The sequence below is a fragment of the Amphiura filiformis genome, chromosome 2, assembly GCF_039555335.1.
Source record: "Amphiura filiformis chromosome 2, Afil_fr2py, whole genome shotgun sequence".
NCBI classification, from domain to species: Eukaryota; Metazoa; Echinodermata; class Ophiuroidea; order Amphilepidida; family Amphiuridae; genus Amphiura; species Amphiura filiformis.
In genome coordinates, this window is record NC_092629.1 from 56,790,222 (window position 1) to 56,811,604 (window position 21,383).

General features: G+C 37.8%; 1 protein-coding gene across 1 annotated transcript; it reads left to right on the forward strand.

Annotated features, from left to right (window-relative positions):
• Positions 1-1,249: 1,249 nt before the first annotated feature.
• LOC140146424 (cystine/glutamate transporter-like) lies at positions 1,250-19,740 on the forward strand. The gene is made up of 10 exons (XM_072168268.1): positions 1,250-2,436; positions 3,877-4,002; positions 5,611-5,713; positions 6,595-6,639; positions 13,782-13,905; positions 14,602-14,705; positions 15,521-15,617; positions 15,785-15,934; positions 16,618-16,795; positions 18,316-19,740. Exons 1-10 carry the CDS (start codon positions 1,602-1,604, stop codon positions 18,378-18,380), a joined length of 1,827 nt encoding a protein of 608 aa, XP_072024369.1. The 5' UTR covers positions 1,250-1,601; the 3' UTR covers positions 18,381-19,740.
• Positions 19,741-21,383: the final 1,643 nt, after the last annotated feature.

The window sequence follows — 21,383 nt, forward strand, 5'->3', positions numbered from 1 at the left end:
TTTTGCATACCACTTTGTCCAATTTTTGTAATTTCTTCACAAAATGCAAAAAAAAATGCAAAAAAAAATCAATGGGTGTAATACCCCCTTAAAACATTTTTTTTGAATATCATGCCGTCAACATGAAGGTTGTTATAACATTTTGGTATGCTAAGTACATAAAAACTGATGAACACAAGTTTTATCTAGCATGGAATTTCCCGTACACTGCAAAACAGTGAAATCATTATAGGACAGATCGGTGTTTAGAAAAAAATGTTTAGCATTTTAATGTTTAGATCCTAAACATATATAATTATGATTGTGTGTTTAGATGTTTAGGATCTAAACTTTAAAAAGTGTTTAAATGCTAAACATTTAAATTCTAAACACCAATCTGTTGGTATATAGATATAACACATGTCATAATAGTAAAAAGAAGACTACTGATCCGCCTGCTTCCATATTTTAGAACAAAGTTCTCTATACATGAAAAAAAGATCGGGATTTCAGTTACTTCTAAATTTTGACAAAAAAGAAACTTGGAAAGCCGAAAGCATCATCTTTTATAAAATATTTTGTAATTTCCAATGTTTAAAACCTAAAATTCATATGAAATCTAAAAATATAGGTACGGTTATCTGAAAATGAAATTACGAATTGAAAGGATATTCATAATTGGTATTGACCACTACCAGGTACAATTGGAATATTAAAGCATTAGGCGACGAAAAAAAGAAATCCTGTTCTACGGGCGGACGGACCTTTCAAGTTGGGTCGGTCGGTCGGCTCCTTTTTTTTTTTTTTTTTTGAAATGACCAAAAAAATCACTAAAAATCTGTAAATAATTTGCAATTTGAGAAGATACAAAAAAAAAAAATTGTTCCTGAAATTTCCGAAATTTGGGTCGGCATTCATTTGTACAGAAATTTCTTTTCCCCAATTTGTTCAAAATCTGGGTCGGTCGGGCCCGTAGAACAGGGTTTTCTTTTTTCGTCGCCTTATGGGACACCGTGTAAACCTGATAGTACTTTATAGTAGGCCTACAGGGAAAGTTCACGGGTATCAACGAAAGCATACCTGGCAAAGGCATTTTGCAGTACAGTCGTGTTTATGGATACCTCCCAGATTACTCAAAGGTCCCTATTTAAGTTATGAGTGGTTTCCCCGTATTACAACTTGTTGAATGGCATATACTGAATTTCCTGTAGGCTCTTAAGGCTCAATTTTAGTGGTCGCGTTCATGTGTGGTGTATACATTTTGTACGTTGTAAAATATTGTGTGAACCAGCCAAATTCTTACTAAGTTTGAGTATACAAAGCAGCTTTTGGGCACGTGTGGAGGGTTGTATTAAAACTTGCTGCAACAAATATCATTGTCATGAGTTCCATATAAGAACCAGGTGAATATATAATGGCTATTCATAAACACTATTATTTGGGACAACAGTGCTAGAGGGGAATCTACTAAATTGTTTTGATATTTTGATTTTAAACTGCATTCAAAACATCATTCTAGGCGGCACTTCTACTTACTGCAATACTTGGCATAGTCCATCAGCTTGGATTTTCCTCTGTGATGATATAGGTCTACACGTGAGTTTGATTTTCCTCAACTTTAAATGGAATCACCAGGAGTTGATAATGTTGCATTTAGCAACGATGATGAAATTACCAAAAACACTGATGAAACTAAGTTTGTGACTTCGCCAATATACACCAAGAACAGTGCAACCATCACAACACCCCAAGATTTAGATGCGGGTATAATAAATGGTCAGGATTCGGACTACAGACCTACGTGTGATGGACAAATACCATGTAAAAAGACTACACCAAATGGATCGGCGAAAGCTGGAGGAGGAAGAGGAGGAGGAGGAGAAGAAAGTGATGCGGACAATTTAGGCCTAAGTGATGAAATACCAAAAGCAAATTCACGATTAAACGGATTAAGGAAAACTGGCGAACTAAAGGATGAGGCGAATAAGCAATCAATATCGCCATCTGATAAAAATGCCAAATTGGTACCAAAAAAATCCAATCTTGTATTTTTGGATAAAAACATCAACTTGTTACATTGCGTGTCTTTCATTCTTGGATCAATAATCGGTACGGATATATTTTTCACGCCTCATGGTGTACTTACAAACTCAGGATCGATAGGGGTAGCACTTTTGATATGGTTAATATGCGGAATTGTGTGTCTCCTCGTAGCCGCGTGTTACGCAGAATTGGCTACAACTTTCCGCAAATCAGGCGGGGAGTTTACGTTTCTTTACACCGCCTTTGGAGATCGGCCTGCGTACGTGCAGGTGTGGATGGCATTGATTATCGGAAGGACAGGTGGAATGGCAATGATGTCCGTCGGTTTTGCGACTTTGTCAAGCCGTGTTTTATATTCGGGATGTGATCAACCACCAGATTATTTAATTAATTTATTAGCAGCTGCTACACTAAGTAAGTCATTTTCCCTAATTAATTAAAGGGGCATTTCGTGATCCACAGCCTCATCCCCCACTTTTCCCAAAAAAGTTGAGATTTTACACCACTGGATACCTCTGGCTACATAATGTTTATGTACCAAATATTTCTTGCAGATTAATTCGTTTAGCAAAATATCGCCAAATTTGAATTTACAACACATTGTCTATGGAGCAGTGTAATACACATAATCATGCATAACTCGCAAACGCAAAATCGGAATCAACTGAAATTTTGGAAATAAGCTTTTTCGTGGATATCTACTGAAAATGTCATAAAAAGAGGATGCTAGGATCACGAAATCCTCCTTTAATGAATTAATTAAATTATTAATCGCGCCCCTGTATAAATTAATATTAGCACCCGTAATAATGTCCGAAAATGAGTGCCCTCCATTGAAAAGAATATATTAAAAATTATTTCCCTATCGGGATGACACTCCTCATAAGACATTAAGACAGCATTCATATTTGGGTCCTTTTCATATCTCGAAATGCCAAGAAGGTATGACCCCCTATGTGTGAAATGAAAGAGGGCTGAAGCCACATGGTCCAGCTATGGTGCGGTAACCGCTCTAGTTAACCCTACACTTAAACCCTACACTCTTAGAAAAAAAGGTGCAACTTAGCTTTAACCTTTTTTGTCCCGTATACAGAACCCTAGCAGTGGAAAGGTTCTATAAAAGAACTTTAAAAGTTCTATTGGATTTCCATGGGGTTCTTTATACATGTAGAACCAAAAAAGTTCTGTAGTGTAGCCAAGAAAAAGGTTCTTATGCTAGAAGAACCTTCACCACTAAAGAACCCTCAAAGGGTTCTAAGTTAAACAGCAAAAAAAAAAGGTTCTTTATCCAAGAAAATGATCTTTTTAGTACCGAAAAGGGTTAACACTACTTTTCACTTTTGTTATCTTTGTGATGAGTCCCTGAATTAATCAGTTTCTTTATAGAACTTTTTAAGGTTCTCTATAGAACCTTATCACTGCTTAGGGTTCTGCCCTGATACAGGATAAAAACGTTCGAAGCAGTACCTTTTTTCTAAAAGTGTAGAACTACGATTGCGGGGTTGTACCACACCTAAGAGTTTTTATCCATCATAAAAAAAAACCTGGGGAATGTTTGAACTTAATTTGGAGCAAGTATTCAAAAAAAATATATTTTAATGTTATGAAAACGTTTTATACCCTTTTATTACCCGACATTTAAACGTTTTATGTATTTGGCCTGGCCGGAAAAAGTCAAATTTCACAACATTGTAAGTATTCTGGGATGATGGGAAAATCTGTTCTGTTAATTATATTTATACGTTTTGTAGTTTGCCGGGATTTTAAAGCTTTTAAAATTGTTTCAGAAATTGATATAAAGTCATAATTGTTTTAGGGGTGACTTTTCATCTTCTAATTCTATTCCATCTACAGGTTTCCTAGTATTTGTCAATTTCGTAAGTGTTAAATGGGCGTTATTACTCCAAGTTATCTTCGCAGCAATTAAAGTACTAGCCGTGTTACTTCTTATAGGTGCTGGTTTAGTCTATATTATTCAAGGTAAGAAGAATACTAAGGTCTACAATCCTAATATCAAAATATCTAAATATATTTTACTTTTAAAGGAAATTAATTCCAAAAATAATGGTTGTCGTAATACTACAAGCAGCATAGATAGGGGCATGGGGGCACACCCATTTAAATTTTTCCATATATGGGGTCAAGAGGACGTCCCGCCCTAAAAATCTTTATGTTGAAGAAAAATTCAATTTACCGAAAGTGACCAACCCGATCCGATCAGCCCGGGGGGAGGGCCTCAACACAAATGACCATCCCCTTAAAGGGACTGTGCATAATTACGTGTACCCCTGGAGTTGTGAATTCGGTCTGCCAAAAATCGCTTCCCCCCCTTTGACCGTGCCAAAAAATTCTTTGCCCCCCCCCCCCCTACACATGCAAGATTTTTGGGAACCCGAAATTAAAAACTTAAATTGCCATTATCATGCGAGCGCAGCGAGCAGGAAAGTTTGGATATTAAAGTGTTCTTTGTCGTTTTCCTACACCTGTTTAGAGCGTAATATAGAAACGGTGCCCAAAATATCTGTGGCAACTGATTGTTCGCCCTCCCCCCCTCGACCTGCCAAAAATCGCTTGACCACCCCTCCCCCCATTTCGACCTGCCAAAAAATGCCCCCCCTTTAGTCTGTCAAAAATCTTTACCCCCCTATAATTCACCACCACGGGGTACACATAATTATTGCACCACCCCTTAGCCACTTTTTAGATTTTGCAGCTCCGAAAGTCCGCCTAAATCCGGTACAAAATAGAGCTCCAAAAGACCCTCGATTTTTATCATTTCAACACTTTATTGCTCAGTTACTCGCACCCATAGAGCCAAGAAAGATCCTTGATTCATTGACTGTTTTCGGTTCCAAACGACCCCTTTTCTTGTTCGCAGCTCCTTTAACGGTATGCCGTCAGCTCTCAAAGACCAACCACCTCAAATTTCGAGGGGGGGGGCATACCCACCCAAACTTCATGATGTGCCCCTTCCCCAACCCCGGCCCATCAGGTGCAAGGAGTAGGAGGTCATCTGGTTTACAATCTAAACCTCAACATAAAAATTTCGGACACGTTTATTGTTTCCTGATTGCATGTTTGTTGTTGAATCGTCCATGGTGCGGAAACACACACACCTTGATAGAAATTGCTGCAGCTTGAGCCGGGGGTATACAAAGGCAATAGAATCAGTGGCGTAGCCAGGGGAGGGGTATATGTACAAAATGGGGACGGCAAAAAGCAAAATGTCCTTAAAATTACCAAAACTGGGGCAAAAAATTGACAAATGGGGACGATGCCTTTGCCTCTAAAATGGGGACCAAAATCTTGCCTTGTCCTCCAAATGGGGACGAAATTCAAAATTTCGCTTTGCCCCCTCCTCACACCAAAATCTTGACTACACCACTGAAGAGAATAATGATGCGGTTGCCCGAAACGAAAGAACAGACCGTGCACACAATGAAGGATTGAAAGACATAATTGAAACCAAAGAATGTACAGAACAAGAAAAGAGGCCATTTATTATACGCCTAATTGATATTCTGACCCATAAATCCCAGTATCTGACAATCCGAAGAATTTAAATTATTTTTTACATTTATATGCCAGGTCGAAGTAGAAGTCTAGAAGAAATCTTGGGATCTCCTGATGACGTAACACCGTCTCTTATACCAGTCGCACTCTATCGAGGTCTATATGCTTATTCTGGATGGTGAGCTATGTGCATGGTTGTGGTATAATCAATTCATCTTCATGATAAAAAAAAATCGGTTGGGTAAAACATTTAACTCAACATTGGGTACATTTTACCCAACATTGGGTACATTTTACCCACCATTGGGTACATTTTACCCAACATTGGATACATTTTACCCAATATTTGGGTACATTTTACCCAACATTGAGTTATTTAAAAAAACGTATGCAATGTTGGGTAAAGATTGGCAACATCGGATAAAAAGCTAACCCAACACATGTCGGGTTTATTCCAATTTGCTGAGCTATAGACGTTCTCCCTTAAAGCCATATTATAACATTTTCAAACAAAATAGATTAGCATTTCTTTGTCATAAAATGTTAGCTTTTACTGTCAGATATATCCCCTTTTATTTTTGAGCCGAACAAGTAGGCCTACGGCAAAGCAAAGAAAATTGGAATTTACTCCCAGCGCAAATGTCGCCAATACGTACCACTCCTTCGGTCATGTTGTGGTACGACCGTTTGTTGTGTATATCACCGTCCCCGGGTCACCGTCCCGCACGCCGTGTACGTACTGTGTGTTATGAACATCGTGTACCCGGTATGCGTTCGAGTAATAATTCCATCGTAATAATAAAACGCCGGTTCCGGCGTTTTATTCAAAATCTCGGATTTTGACAAAACTACAGCACCTAGAGTCTTGATTTTTGCAAGGTATATTGGTTTAATAAAGTACAATATAATTGTGTAAAAAAAAGAATTTGAAAAATTCAGTGAGGGCGTCCTCCTCAGCAAATGTTATAATATGGCTTTAAAAAAGCTTAAAATATTATAATGATAATGTGATCAACTCTTCAATGAGTATTAATTTCATACCAATCATTTCAATTACAGGCAAACAGTCGGTTTTCTGACTGAAGAGGTCAAAAATCCTAACAGGTAAGAACAAGTTTAATGTGCAATTTGAGAAGTCCCTCCAAAACCATGCTCGTGATTCTTTTGATAAAGGCTTACTGTTGATTTCTGGCAATATTACTGTATTCTGCAAGCCTGTATCACATGCAGCTGCAATTATAGCTTCTTCAGCATGATCAGTCCTTTTTGTTTGAAAACATTTTGCGTAAAATTATTATTTTATTAGAACAGTCTAGTTTTTTCATACTAAGAATCTTTTCAGAGCCACCACTTCAGATATTTGCAGTCTTCTAATAAGTGCTCATTTATAGGCCTTGAATAGATACGTTTCTGCATGGAGGAATCAAGTGAAATAGACAGGACATAAAGTTTCCTAAAATAGTGCAAAAGCCCAAGAATTCGTTAGTTACTGCGTTCTACTGCCTTATCACCATCGTGTATTCATCTCCTCATTTCACACAACCATACCGTTAGCCATGTTGATTTCCCTACCGTTAGTTACTGCGTTCTACTGCCTTATCACCATCGTGTATTCATCTTCTCATTTCACAGAACCATACCGTTAGCCATGTTAATTTCCCTACCGTTAGTTACTGCATTCTACTGCCTTTTCACCATCGTATATTCATCTTCTCATTTCACAGAACCATGCCGTTAGCCATGTTAATTTCCCTACCGTTAGTTACTGCGTTTTACTGCCTTATCACCATCGTATATTCATCTTCTCATTTTACATAACCATGCCGTTAGCCATGTTGATTTCCCTACCGTTAGTTACTGCGTTCTACTGCCTTATCACCATCGTGTATTCATCTTCTCATTTCACAGAACCATACCGTTAGCCATGTTGATTTCCCTACCGTTATAGTTACTGCATTCTACTGCCTTATCACCATCGTATATTCATTTTCTCATTTCACAGAACCATACCGTTAGCCATGTTGATTTCCCTACCGTTAGTTACTGCGTTCTACTGCCTTATCACCACCGTGTATTCATTTTCTCATTTCACAGAACCATACCGTTAGCCATGTTGATTTCCCTACCGTTAGTTACTGCATTCTACTGCCTTATCACCATCGTATATTCATCGTCTCATTTCACAGAACCATACCGTTAGCCATGTTGATTTCCCTACCGTTAGTTACTGCATTCTACTGCCTTATCACCATCGCATATTCATCTTCTCATTTCACAGAACCATACCGTTAGCCATGTTGATTTCCTACCGTTAGTTACTGCATTCTACTGCCTTATCACCATCGTGTATTCATCTTCTCATTTCACAGAACCATACCGTTAGCCATGTTGATTTCCCTACCGTTAGTTACTGCATTCTACTGCCTTTATATCACCATCGTGTATTCATCTTCTCATTTCACAGAACCATACCGTTAGCCATGTTGATTTCCCTACCGTTAGTTACTGCATTCTACTGCCTTATCACCATCGTATATTCATCTTCTCATTTCACAGAACCATACCGTTAGCCATGTTGATTTCCCTACCGTTAGTTACTGCATTCTACTGCCTTATCACCATCGCATATTCATCTTCTCATTTCACAGAACCATACCGTTAGCCATGTTGATTTCCCTACCGTTAGTTACTGCATTCTACTGCCTTATCACCATCGTATATTCATCTTCTCATTTCACAGAACCATACCGTTAGCCATGTTGATTTCCCTACCGTTAGTTACTGCGTTCTACTGCCATATCACCATCGCATATTCATTTTCTCATTTCACAGAACCATACCGTTAGCCATGTTGATTTCCCTACCGTTAGTTACTGCATTCTACTGCCTTATCACCATCATGTATTCATCTTTTCATTTCACAGAACCATACCGTTAGCCATGTTGATTTCCCTACCGTTAGTTACTGCATTCTACTGCCTTATCACCATCATGTATTCATCTTTTCATTTCACAGAACCATACCGTTAGCCATGTTGATTTCCCTACCGTTAGTTACTGCATTCTACTGCCTTATCACCATCGTATATTCATCTTCTCATTTCACAGAACCATACCGTTAGCCATGTTGATTTCCCTACCGTTAGTTACTGCATTCTACTGCCTTATCACCATCGCATATTCATCTTCTCATTTCACAGAACCATACCGTTAGCCATGTTGATTTCCCTACCGTTAGTTACTGCATTCTACTGCCTTATCACCATCGTGTATTCATCTTCTCATTTCACAGAACCATACCGTTAGCCATGTTGATTTCCCTACCGTTAGTTACTGCATTCTACTGCCTTATCACCATCGTGTATTCATCTTCTCATTTCACAGAACCATACCGTTAGCCATGTTGATTTCCCTACCGTTAGTTACTGCATTCTACTGCCTTATCACCATCGTATATTCATCTTCTCATTTCACAGAACCATACCGTTAGCCATGTTGATTTCCCTACCGTTAGTTACTGCATTCTACTGCCTTATCACCATCGCATATTCATCTTCTCATTTCACAGAACCATACCGTTAGCCATGTTGATTTCCCTACCGTTAGTTACTGCATTCTACTGCCTTATCACCATCGTATATTCATCTTCTCATTTCACAGAACCATACCGTTAGCCATGTTGATTTCCCTACCGTTAGTTACTGCGTTCTACTGCCATATCACCATCGCATATTCATTTTCTCATTTCACAGAACCATACCGTTAGCCATGTTGATTTCCCTACCGTTAGTTACTGCATTCTACTGCCTTATCACCATCATGTATTCATCTTTTCATTTCACAGAACCATACCGTTAGCCATGTTGATTTCCCTACCGTTAGTTACTGCATTCTACTGCCTTATCACCATCATGTATTCATCTTTTCATTTCACAGAACCATACCGTTAGCCATGTTGATTTCCCTACCGTTAGTTACTGCATTCTACTGCCTTATCACCATCGTATATTCATTTTCTCATTTCACAGAACCATACCGTTAGCCATGTTGATTTCCCTACCGTTAGTTACTGCGTTTTACTGCCTTATCACCATCGCATATTCATCTTCTCATTTCACAGAACCATACCGTTAGCCATGTTGATTTCCCTACCGTTAGTTACTGCATTCTACTGCCTTATCACCATCGTATATTCATTTTCTCATTTCACAGAACCATACCGTTAGCCATGTTGATTTCCCTACCGTTAGTTACTGCATTCTACTGCCTTATCACCATCGTGTATTCATCTTCTCATTTCACACAACCATACCGTTAGCCATGTTGATTTCCCTACCGTTAGTTACTGCATTCTACTGCCTTATCACCATCGTGTATTCATCTTCTCATTTCACACAACCATACCGTTAGCCATGTTGATTTCCCTACCGTTAGTTACTGCGTTTTACTGCCTTATCACCATCGTATATTCATCTTCTCATTTCACAGAACCATACCGTTAGCCATGTTGATTTCCCTACCGTTAGTTACTGCGTTTTACTGCCTTATCACCATCGTATATTAATTTTCTCATTTCACAGAACCATACCGTTAGCCATGTTGATTTCCCTACCGTTAGTTACTGCGTTCTACTGCCTTATCACCATCGTGTATTCATCTTCTCATTTCACAGAACCATACCGTTAGCCATGTTGATTTCCCTACCGTTAGTTACTGCGTTTTACTGCCTTATCACCATCGTGTATTCATCTTCTCATTTCACAGAACCATACCGTTAGCCATGTTGATTTCCCTACCGTTAGTTACTGCATTCTACTGCCATATCACCATCGCATATTCATTTTCTCATTTCACAGAACCATACCGTTAGCCATGTTGATTTCCCTACCGTTAGTTACTGCGTTCTACTGCCTTATCACCATCGTATATTCATTTTCTCATTTCACAGAACCATACCGTTAGCCATGTTGATTTCCCTACCGTTAGTTACTGCGTTTTACTGCCTTATCACCATCGTATATTCATTTTCTCATTTCACAGAACCATACCGTTAGCCATGTTGATTTCCCTACCGTTAGTTACTGCATTCTACTGCCTTATCACCATCGTATATTCATTTTCTCATTCCACAGAACCATTCCATAGCCATGTTGATTTCCCTACCGTTAGTTACTGCATTCTACTGCCTTATCACCATCATGTATTCATCTTCTCATTTCACAGAACCATACCGTTAGCCATGTTGATTTCCCTACCGTTAGTTACTGCGTTCTACTGCCGTATCACCATCGTATATTCATTTTCTCATTTCACAGAACCATACCGTTAGCCATGTTGATTTCCCTACCGTTAGTTACTGCATTCTACTGCCTTATCACCATCGTGTATTCATCTTCTCATTTCACACAACCATACCGTTAGCCATGTTGATTTCCCTACCGTTAGTTACTGCATTCTACTGCCTTATCACCATCGTGTATTCATCTTCTCATTTCACACAACCATACCGTTAGCCATGTTGATTTCCCTACCGTTAGTTACTGCGTTTTACTGCCTTATCACCATCGTATATTCATCTTCTCATTTCACAGAACCATACCGTTAGCCATGTTGATTTCCCTACCGTTAGTTACTGCGTTTTACTGCCTTATCACCATCGTATATTAATTTTCTCATTTCACAGAACCATACCGTTAGCCATGTTGATTTCCCTACCGTTAGTTACTGCGTTCTACTGCCTTATCACCATCGTGTATTCATCTTCTCATTTCACAGAACCATACCGTTAGCCATGTTGATTTCCCTACCGTTAGTTACTGCGTTTTACTGCCTTATCACCATCGTGTATTCATCTTCTCATTTCACAGAACCATACCGTTAGCCATGTTGATTTCCCTACCGTTAGTTACTGCATTCTACTGCCATATCACCATCGCATATTCATTTTCTCATTTCACAGAACCATACCGTTAGCCATGTTGATTTCCCTACCGTTAGTTACTGCGTTCTACTGCCTTATCACCATCGTATATTCATTTTCTCATTTCACAGAACCATACCGTTAGCCATGTTGATTTCCCTACCGTTAGTTACTGCGTTTTACTGCCTTATCACCATCGTATATTCATTTTCTCATTTCACAGAACCATACCGTTAGCCATGTTGATTTCCCTACCGTTAGTTACTGCATTCTACTGCCTTATCACCATCGTATATTCATTTTCTCATTCCACAGAACCATTCCATAGCCATGTTGATTTCCCTACCGTTAGTTACTGCATTCTACTGCCTTATCACCATCATGTATTCATCTTCTCATTTCACAGAACCATACCGTTAGCCATGTTGATTTCCCTACCGTTAGTTACTGCGTTCTACTGCCGTATCACCATCGTATATTCATCTTCTCATTTCACAGAACCATACCGTTAGCCATGTTGATTTCCCTACCGTTAGTTACTGCGTTCTACTGCCATATCACCATCGTATATTCATCTTCTCATTTCACAGAACCATACCGTTAGCCATGTTGATTTCCCTACCGTTAGTTACTGCGTTCTACTGCCTTATCACCATCGTATATTCATTTTCTCATTTCACAGAACCATACCATAGCCATGTTGATTTCCCTACCGTTAGTTACTGCGTTTTACTGCCTTATCACCATCGTATATTCATTTTCTCATTTCACAGAACCATACCGTTAGCCATGTTGATTTCCCTACCGTTAGTTACTGCATTCTACTGCCTTATCACCATCGTATATTCATTTTCTCATTTCACAGAACCATTCCATAGCCATGTTGATTTCCCTACCGTTAGTTACTGCATTCTACTGCCTTATCACCATCATGTATTCATCTTCTCATTTCACAGAACCATACCGTTAGCCATGTTGATTTCTCTACCGTTAGTTACTGCGTTCTACTGCCTTATCACCATCGTATATTCATTTTCTCATTTCACAGAACCATTCCGTAGCCATGTTGATTTCCCTACCGTTAGTTACTGTAATGCCTTATCACCATCGTATATTCATCTTCTCATTTCACAGAACCATACCGTTAGCCATGTTGATTTCCCTACCGTTAGTTACTGCATTCTACTGCCTTATCACCATCGTATATTCATTTTCTCATTTCACAGAACCATTCCATAGCCATGTTGATTTCCCTACCGTTAGTTACTGTAATGCCTTATCACCATCGTATATTCATCTTCTCATTTCACAGAACCATACCGTTAGCCATGTTGATTTCCCTACCGTTAGTTACTGCGTTCTACTGCCTTATCACCATCGTGTATTCATTTTCTCATTTCACAGAACCATACCGTTAGCCATGTTGATTTCCCTACCGTTAGTTACTGCATTCTACTGCCTTATCACCATCGTATATTCATCTTCTCATTTCACAGAACCATACCGTTAGCCATGTTGATTTCCCTACCGTTATAGTTACTGCATTCTACTGCCTTATCACCATCGTATATTCATCTTCTCATTTCACACAACCATACCGTTAGCCATGTTGATTTCCCTACCGTTAGTTACTGCATTCTACTGCCTTATCACCATCGTATATTCATCTTCTCATTTCACAGAACCATACCGTTAGCCATGTTGATTTCCCTACCGTTAGTTACTGCATTCTACTGCCTTATCACCATCGTATATTCATCTTCTCATTTCACAGAACCATACCGTTAGCCATGTTGATTTCCCTACCGTTAGTTACTGCGTTCTACTGCCTTATCACCATCGTATATTCATCTTCTCATTTCACAGAACCATACCGTTAGCCATGTTGATTTCCCTACCGTTAGTTACTGCGTTTTACTGCCTTATCACCATCGCATATTCATCTTCTCATTTCACAGAACCATACCGTTAGCCATGTTGATTTCCCTACCGTTAGTTACTGCGTTTTACTGCCTTATCACCATCGTATATTCATCTTCTCATTTCACAGAACCATACCGTTAGCCATGTTGATTTCCCTACCGTTAGTTACTGCATTCTACTGCCTTATCACCATCGTATATTCATCTTCTCATTTCACAGAACCATACCGTTAGCCATGTTGATTTCCCTACCGTTAGTTACTGCATTCTACTGCCTTATCACCATCGCATATTCATCTTCTCATTTCACAGAACCATACCGTTAGCCATGTTGATTTCCCTACCGTTAGTTACTGCATTCTACTGCCTTATCACCATCGTATATTCATCTTCTCATTTCACAGAACCATACCGTTAGCCATGTTGATTTCCCTACCGTTAGTCACTGCGTTCTACTGCCTTATTACCATCGTATATTCATCTGTACTCACACCAGAACAAATCACCAACTCTAATTCAGTTGCAATAGTAAGTATGTAATTTTATTTACTGAAACTCAAGAACTTCTAGTGAAAATTTGTCACTTTTTGGTCACTTTTTTACACACTTCCAAACAAACTTTTCTTAGAAAACTTGAACATGGTGATGAAACCTGATAAACTGGAAGAGATCCACAACGAAGTTAACCTAAATTGGGATGAAAATGTTTGTAAAAACACAACTTTGACTGTGATTTAGACCTGAAAAAGTTGAATGCCTGCAATGTCAATGGAAAACCATTGCAGTTGGTTGGAAGAAGAGAAGCCTGGAAATGCTCTAGGAAAGTTTGAGATTCCTTTAACATGGTAGAATGAGAATGCCTTATGATTAAAAAAAAGTCTGTCCAATCCATGAATCTATAAGATAGGTCCATAATTTCAGGGCCGTAGCAAGCGGGGCGGCTGGGGATGCCATGGCCGCCCCACTTTTTGAGACATTTGTTATGTTTTTCTTTATATATTTATTTCAATTTGGGCATATATTTGTAATTTGGCATTTTACATTTGTGATGGCCGCCCACATTTTTCAACCTTGCTACGGCCCTGCATAATTTATCTTATGCCCGGATTGCCCCCAATTTAGTAATGAAATTATCATTTGGAAGAGAAATAACAGATCTTGGTGAAAACCTTTTTTGTGACTGAAATATTATTTACTGACATTGTCATTTACATTCGTTTTCAGATTTATAGTCGAGTGGTACTAGGTAAATGGTTTTGGATCATGATGCCTCTGATAGCTTTGTCAATGCTGAGTTCGATCAATGGTATGATTATAGCTGGATCAAGGTAAATACATGTAGGCAGCCTACATTAGGCCTAAAATCAGTAGAAATTTCCTTTAAAAAAAATTGTACATTTTCATGGCCTTATTTGGAATCAGCATGACAAATGCATGAAAATGAGTACAAACAAGCGTAGTATTGGTTCAGTGGTTCTTCAGATAGCTCTTGATGAGAAAATACATTTTGGATTATGACAAAGCCTCTTAAAGCTTTATCAATGCTGAATAGGCCTACTATTAACTTATGATTAGGCCAAAAAAACACATTTGTTTCCTGTAGCAGGTCAAAAAAGTCAAATGCGAAATGCATTTTTTTGTTTTTTTAATCTATGTCTTCAAATGACAAAAATACCCTTTTTTTTTTTTTGCAAATTGGAATGGGAATTTACAGTGGGTCTCTCCGACACACAAAACAAATCATATTCAAGAATATTTATGATCCCCTTTCAACCTGCAGATTAAAAAGAGTATTTAAAAAATGTGTTTTCTTCAGTAGTTTTTCACTAAGCCCGTTTATTGTGTAATGTGTAGGCTAAATGTTTACTCCAGAAGTGTTTTACATTATTTTTTGCGATTTTTCTGGGTTTTTTCTTGGAAAAGTGAAAAAAAATTCTAATGTGCAAAATAAGCAAAACAAACTTGTTTTTTTTTTTTGCCTTATAGCTGGATCAAGATACATTGGCTGTCCCATTTGAAACCCATACACCCCTATGGAAGACAAACAAGACATCACTAACTGTATTCAATGGACAGTTAGTTTGTTATTTGCTTGTAATCATCTATGATCAAACTAGTTATAACTGATTCACATTTTTTACAGAATGTTTGTAGTGGCATCTCGTGAACAAAAGGCACCAGAGTGGTGGTCTATGATATCAGTTAGATGGAGAACACCTCTTCCTGCATTAATTACTTTGGTAAGAGAGACAAATAGAGATATACATACAGACACCCCACACCAAAGTGGTCATCCATTATTCTCTTCCTGTATTTATTATACACACAAATAATATCTACTGATTCAGCGGGAGGCAGACAGAGCCAATGATAGTGAAACATGTCTTGTTCCCGTTTATTTTGACAGCTATGTGTGTCCTTGATCATGATACCAATCCACAAGATAGCTAGTGTTCTAGGTTGGCTTTATTCATTCCTATGGGTGTCAGTAGGCTGTGCTTGTGCCGTCATTCCATTAATGAGACGAAGACAACCAAAGCTACAGCGACCATTCACAGTAAGTTCAATATGATGACAACCTATCCTCTGTAATACAACATTGTACAAGTCATCTTAGTTGACTCCCTTCTGTGTGTGTCCATAGGTGAGCTGCATTTTCAGTAACGAAAAAGGATCAAAATTACACTTACCATTTACATTAAGTGTCAAGATGACACCCTTTCCTCTCGTCAATAAACTTGCATCCTTTTTGTGGGTGTCAGTCAGTAGGCTAGTTGGTAGCAACCTTATTCCATTAATAAAAGAGAATCAACCGAAACTATAGTAACCAATTGTGGGCCAGCAATCAATGTTTTAAAATTGCTTGGAACAAATATTGTTTGTTGACTAAAATTGTTAATTGTTGACCCCCAATATTATTCGCCAGGGCAAAAAGTGGGTGGTGGGGGTTTGGGGTAGGGACAATATTTTGAAGATGAGTGCTTGGCATGAGAGCATGTGAGAAAGACACGCCAAATGTGTGAGAGTTGACAGCCATGTTGTCCTCTCCCTTGCTCCTTCTGATCCAACAAATTCCCTCCCATTCAGAACTCTTGGCCCCCCCCCCCAGTAAAAACTTGAAATTACAAAATTTCCTTGTTCTGCAGCAATTTTGCTCCATAAAAATTCCTGGCGCTGCCACTGGACATTTGGTGTGAAAACATTGAAATATCCTATTTTTTTGTTCTTTTTCATTATCAGGTACCTTCAGCATTCCCATTCATCTGTATTTTATTTTGCGTCTTTGCTCTCTGTATGTCATTGTACCTTGATGCGAGGGCATGCGGTCTTACGCTAGCATTTGCAGTCTCTGGGTTTGTGGTCAGAAGAATACTGGAATTTCTCCTTCTCAAAACATTGTGGTTTCCAAGATTATTAGGTAAGTAGAGATGATATTATACGGTGTACGGAAAGTAAATACCTCCCCCCCTCCGGTGCTCTATGGCAAATGCATTACTGGAGGCAAGATGTTTGTATACCATAACCACACAATCTAAGATGGTAATTGAAATGTTTTAGCATATCTCAGCGTTTACAGCATCAAATTTGATCGAATTTTCACAATTTTACAGCAGTTTTCCCGAGGAGGTGAAATTTAAAGGTCCTTGGAGCTCAGCGGACCACAAAAAATGGCGCCCAAGATGAAGTTCAAAATGGCTGACAAAAATGGGTTAGAGCGGTATTAAGACAGCATTTAAACATGTTTCTGGAGGCTATGCAATTGAAACATTTGTACCCAAACTATGCCATTCATAGGTTTCAAATTCAATATGGCATCCAAAATGAGGTCCAAAATGGCCAAGAATATGCATTTTTCCAACAAAAATGGTTTAGAGCGGCATTAAGATATAGCATTAATATATTAGAGGGTACAAAAGAAACAGTAATGTTGTATTTGAACATAATGGCGACAACAATATCAGATCAGAAAAGCAAAAAAAAATAAGTATTGGCAAGTTTCTATGATTTTCCATCACTTTTTAACCTTAAATAGGGGGGTATTTACTTTCCGTACACTGTATACATTGTAGCATAAAAGTATCTGTATTTGGTAATCCATATCATCACCTTCTTAACCTACAATGTAATTGCCCAGGTAATTTATTGCAGTTTGAGAGAAAGGCAAAAAACTGAAAAATTTTATGATGGTGTAGTGTTGGTGATGTAGAATTTAAAATAGGCCTATGTGCATAGATTTACGTATTCAAACTAATGATAAAGACAACATTACTGATATATGATGTAAAGTATGCGCGCAAGTCTTAGGATATCGTGCCAGTCATGTTACACAGACTTGTGCATGTTAGGACTACACAGGTAATACAGGAAATACTGCCGGCCTATATATTAACATGGAGTCTGCAGGTAAAATGGATTTTTATCCGTACGGAGAGGTGTTTGACCAATTATGAGATTGCAGAATTATATCAACTAAAGGATAAGATAGAGCATTTGTTGCACTGAGCCCTCAATGTGTATCTTTGTTTTACTTTCCATGTTTTGAGTGGAATTGGCAATTCCAATTGAAATCCACACACCCTCTATGGAAGACATGACCTTAATCTTCCACACAGGGAGTGCAAAATTCAAATGGGGTTATCTGAATGTGTTCTCCATTTGAAATCTGCACCTCTGTGTGGCAGATTAAGGTCATGTCTTTATAAGGGGTGTAGACCGACCTATAGTGGCATTTTTAGTGCCATAGTTCATAAACCTCCATGCAACATTCATAGCTCACAATTTGACCCCAAGTTGCAAATTATGAGTTTTTGTAGTCCAATTTAGTCGTATCTTAAGGACCTGTAAACCCATTCAATATATTCACACATGATTACGCATGCATGTTTCATTTCATTGAGCTTAAATTTAATTCCGAATCTTGTCTGTTTTTCATTCCAGATAAAATTACGCTATTTATTCAGAAGTTACTGTTTGTTGTTCACCAAGAGAAGAAAACGTATTGAAGGAGCATCATACCAAAAATATTTAAAAACATTGTAATAACATACATGGTAAAAAGATTATAAATTTTTTTTATTAATGTCAAAATGTTGTGAAATGTCTTTGTAAAACAATCTTTTGCCAAAATTTAAGAAAACATGTTACTATGTTTGTAGTAACTTTTGAAAAATGTTATGAAAATGTTTTAGAACACTTTGATATCCTGACATTTATACATTATCTGGCAACCTTATACCAACTTTTGGAAACTGTAAGCAATTTTATTAGCTGGGTAAGCTGTGTTTGGGTTCAAGACAATCTAGACTACAAAAATCAAAGGAATTGGCAGGGGCTCAAAATTCCGGGACAAAATTTACCTCATTTTGGCATAAAAAGTACAAATTTGCAGGACATCAGGATGATTTTCTCCTTGTAATGTTAGCTGGTACATCACTGTTGTATGCATATTTGAGATTCTGTCAACAACCTGTGCCTCAGGAGCAACAACTTAGTATACCAACTTCATAGGGCAACTATTCATTATCATAATATCATTATTTTTGATGGTGTTTTTTTCTCGTCACCTTAGTGACAAGCCAAAGCGCTGCCTCTGGTTGTGACCAGATTTGATTCAATTATAATAACTGACGTCTACAATAATTACTATTATATGCATTTATGTAATTTAATTTTCATACATAATTGTTTCACATGTAATACATTCAGATATGATAAATATGCAAATTCAACACAAAATTATAAGAGACACGAGGATAATAATTACAGTAGGAAGAGAATTTTAATTACACATTTAAAGTCACCAAACTACTACAAGTTTGATTTCTTTCTAGCTGTGGTCCAAGGTTAAAAGAAATTCAAAGATACAAGTTATACCTGTACGACACAAGACTAAGGGCTTATCACTTGACATCATTGTTTATCAACAAAAGTGATGGACCGGTCTTCCGATATGCTTGAACGAACCGCTAGACTGTTTAATGGCTTTCTTGTACTATATAAAATGTGATAGGCAATTTAAAATGCACATGCCCTGAGCAAACTATGATGCGTCTGGACACTGCAGAACAAAGAACAATGGAAATTGCCATAATTGCGCCTACTGCCGGGCAATGACCTCACATGTCAAGTGGTCTATACAATTCAAATGTTTTTGGCCACTCATATTAAAACACTTTGTGGTTTTGCTGGTTCTTGGCAATGTTAAATGTACCTCTGTATAGCATTTTGTACATTGAGAACAGTCAACAGCACTGCTCAATTTTAACTTACACACAATGCCATTATTTTTGCTGTGATGCTTTTTTTTTAATGTACTAGTAGTAGTACTTCAAAAACAATAAATTATCAGAAATATATTGCAAACTTAAGTGTCCTTGGAAACTATTAATTGCTTGTGTTTTTACTAATCTCCGATTGAACAAAAACCACATTATAAAGGCAAAAAAAATATCAGTTGATTGTCCAGATGTTTTCAAATAGAGGGGCTTTTATATTTTGTATCCAATATTTTAATACAATGCAAAATCCACCATTATATCGATATCAGTTATGTATCAGGAGGAACACTTGCAAAATCATTTTAGGGGCTAATTAACACAAAACCTGCATTAATTAAATTAAAATGTATATTGGACTGTTTTTTAACAAAATCAAATCTATTGCCAATATGCTAACTTCTGAAAATTTTTACAAAAAAGTTATGCCTGAAATAAGGAAAATAACAAGAAAATTTCAGAATCCCTGAAAAAGGAACCAATCAACTGGTATTTTTTTTTCCTTTGGCCTAACCAGAACTACATACACCATTACTTGCATCATGATATTTATAACTTTTAATACCATTTGCGCACAAGTTATCAGAATATCAGTGCAATAATATGTGGAGTAAATAAGACCTTTAAAAATACAGGTTAATCAAAATTTGTATGAAACAAAAATTATTAGTAAAGCAATTTGTCAGACTTAAAAAATGTCAACTATTTATAGCAAACACCCCATACTTCACCTCAACTACACATGACACAGTGAACTACAGTCCGGGACTACAGTAAAAGTGGCAATTTTTGCAAGTGTAATTTTGTGCACTTTGGTGATTTTGGGCTACTTTGCTTGTTTTTAAATTTGTGATTTTGGGTTTCCTTAACTAGACATACAGAATATATTTGCACATTTTTATTTCCACAGTAGCTGTATTGCCGGCGAAAAGCGTGAAAATTAATGTTCTGTAAAAATTTCCAATTTTACTGTAAAAGTGAAAATTTTCACGCTACATTTATTTTCATGCTTTTCACGTTCCAAGTTTCTACCGCAAAAATAACAACACAAAAATATATTCCTTTTGTATAGGTTAATGTAAGGAAACTTAGAATCACAAATTTAAAAACAGGGGAAACAGTTAAAATTTAGGGACCGTTCATTATTTCCACGGAGGGGGGGCCGGAGAATACATGGGGGGTCAGATGGTTTTGGTCAGGCAAAAGGGGGGGGGTCAGATGGCTTTTTAGTTATTGAAAGGGGGGGTCAGATGGTTTTGCACCTCAAAAATCCTGGAGCTTCCGGGGGCTTCGCCCCCTGGACCCCCATCTGGAACATTGCCCCTGGACCCCTGACCATTAGATATGCGCTTTGCGTGTCGGCCGACATTTTGGTCCTAGTGCGGACTTAAGTCTGGTCTCGGAGGAATCTGCTTGTTTTTCACCTGCCACAGTGTGAATTTACATAAATTAGCACCAAAACTACATTATTTGGATGTATTTCTGTGTTAAGTTCACAGTTACACCCACTTGGCTTATTATATTGTAAGCTAATTATATAATGTCAATTTTTGGCAACACATGTACAATGTAGGTCCTATTGTAATTCAACAAAAATAAGACCCGAGTCCAAGCCCGGGGTCCATGCCAGAGGAGGGTGTTGAGGGTCATTCAAGTTTAAAATCTACAATACAAATTGGCTGAAGAGAATTTTGAACCATATTTCATAAATATACATAGGGACCTACTGCC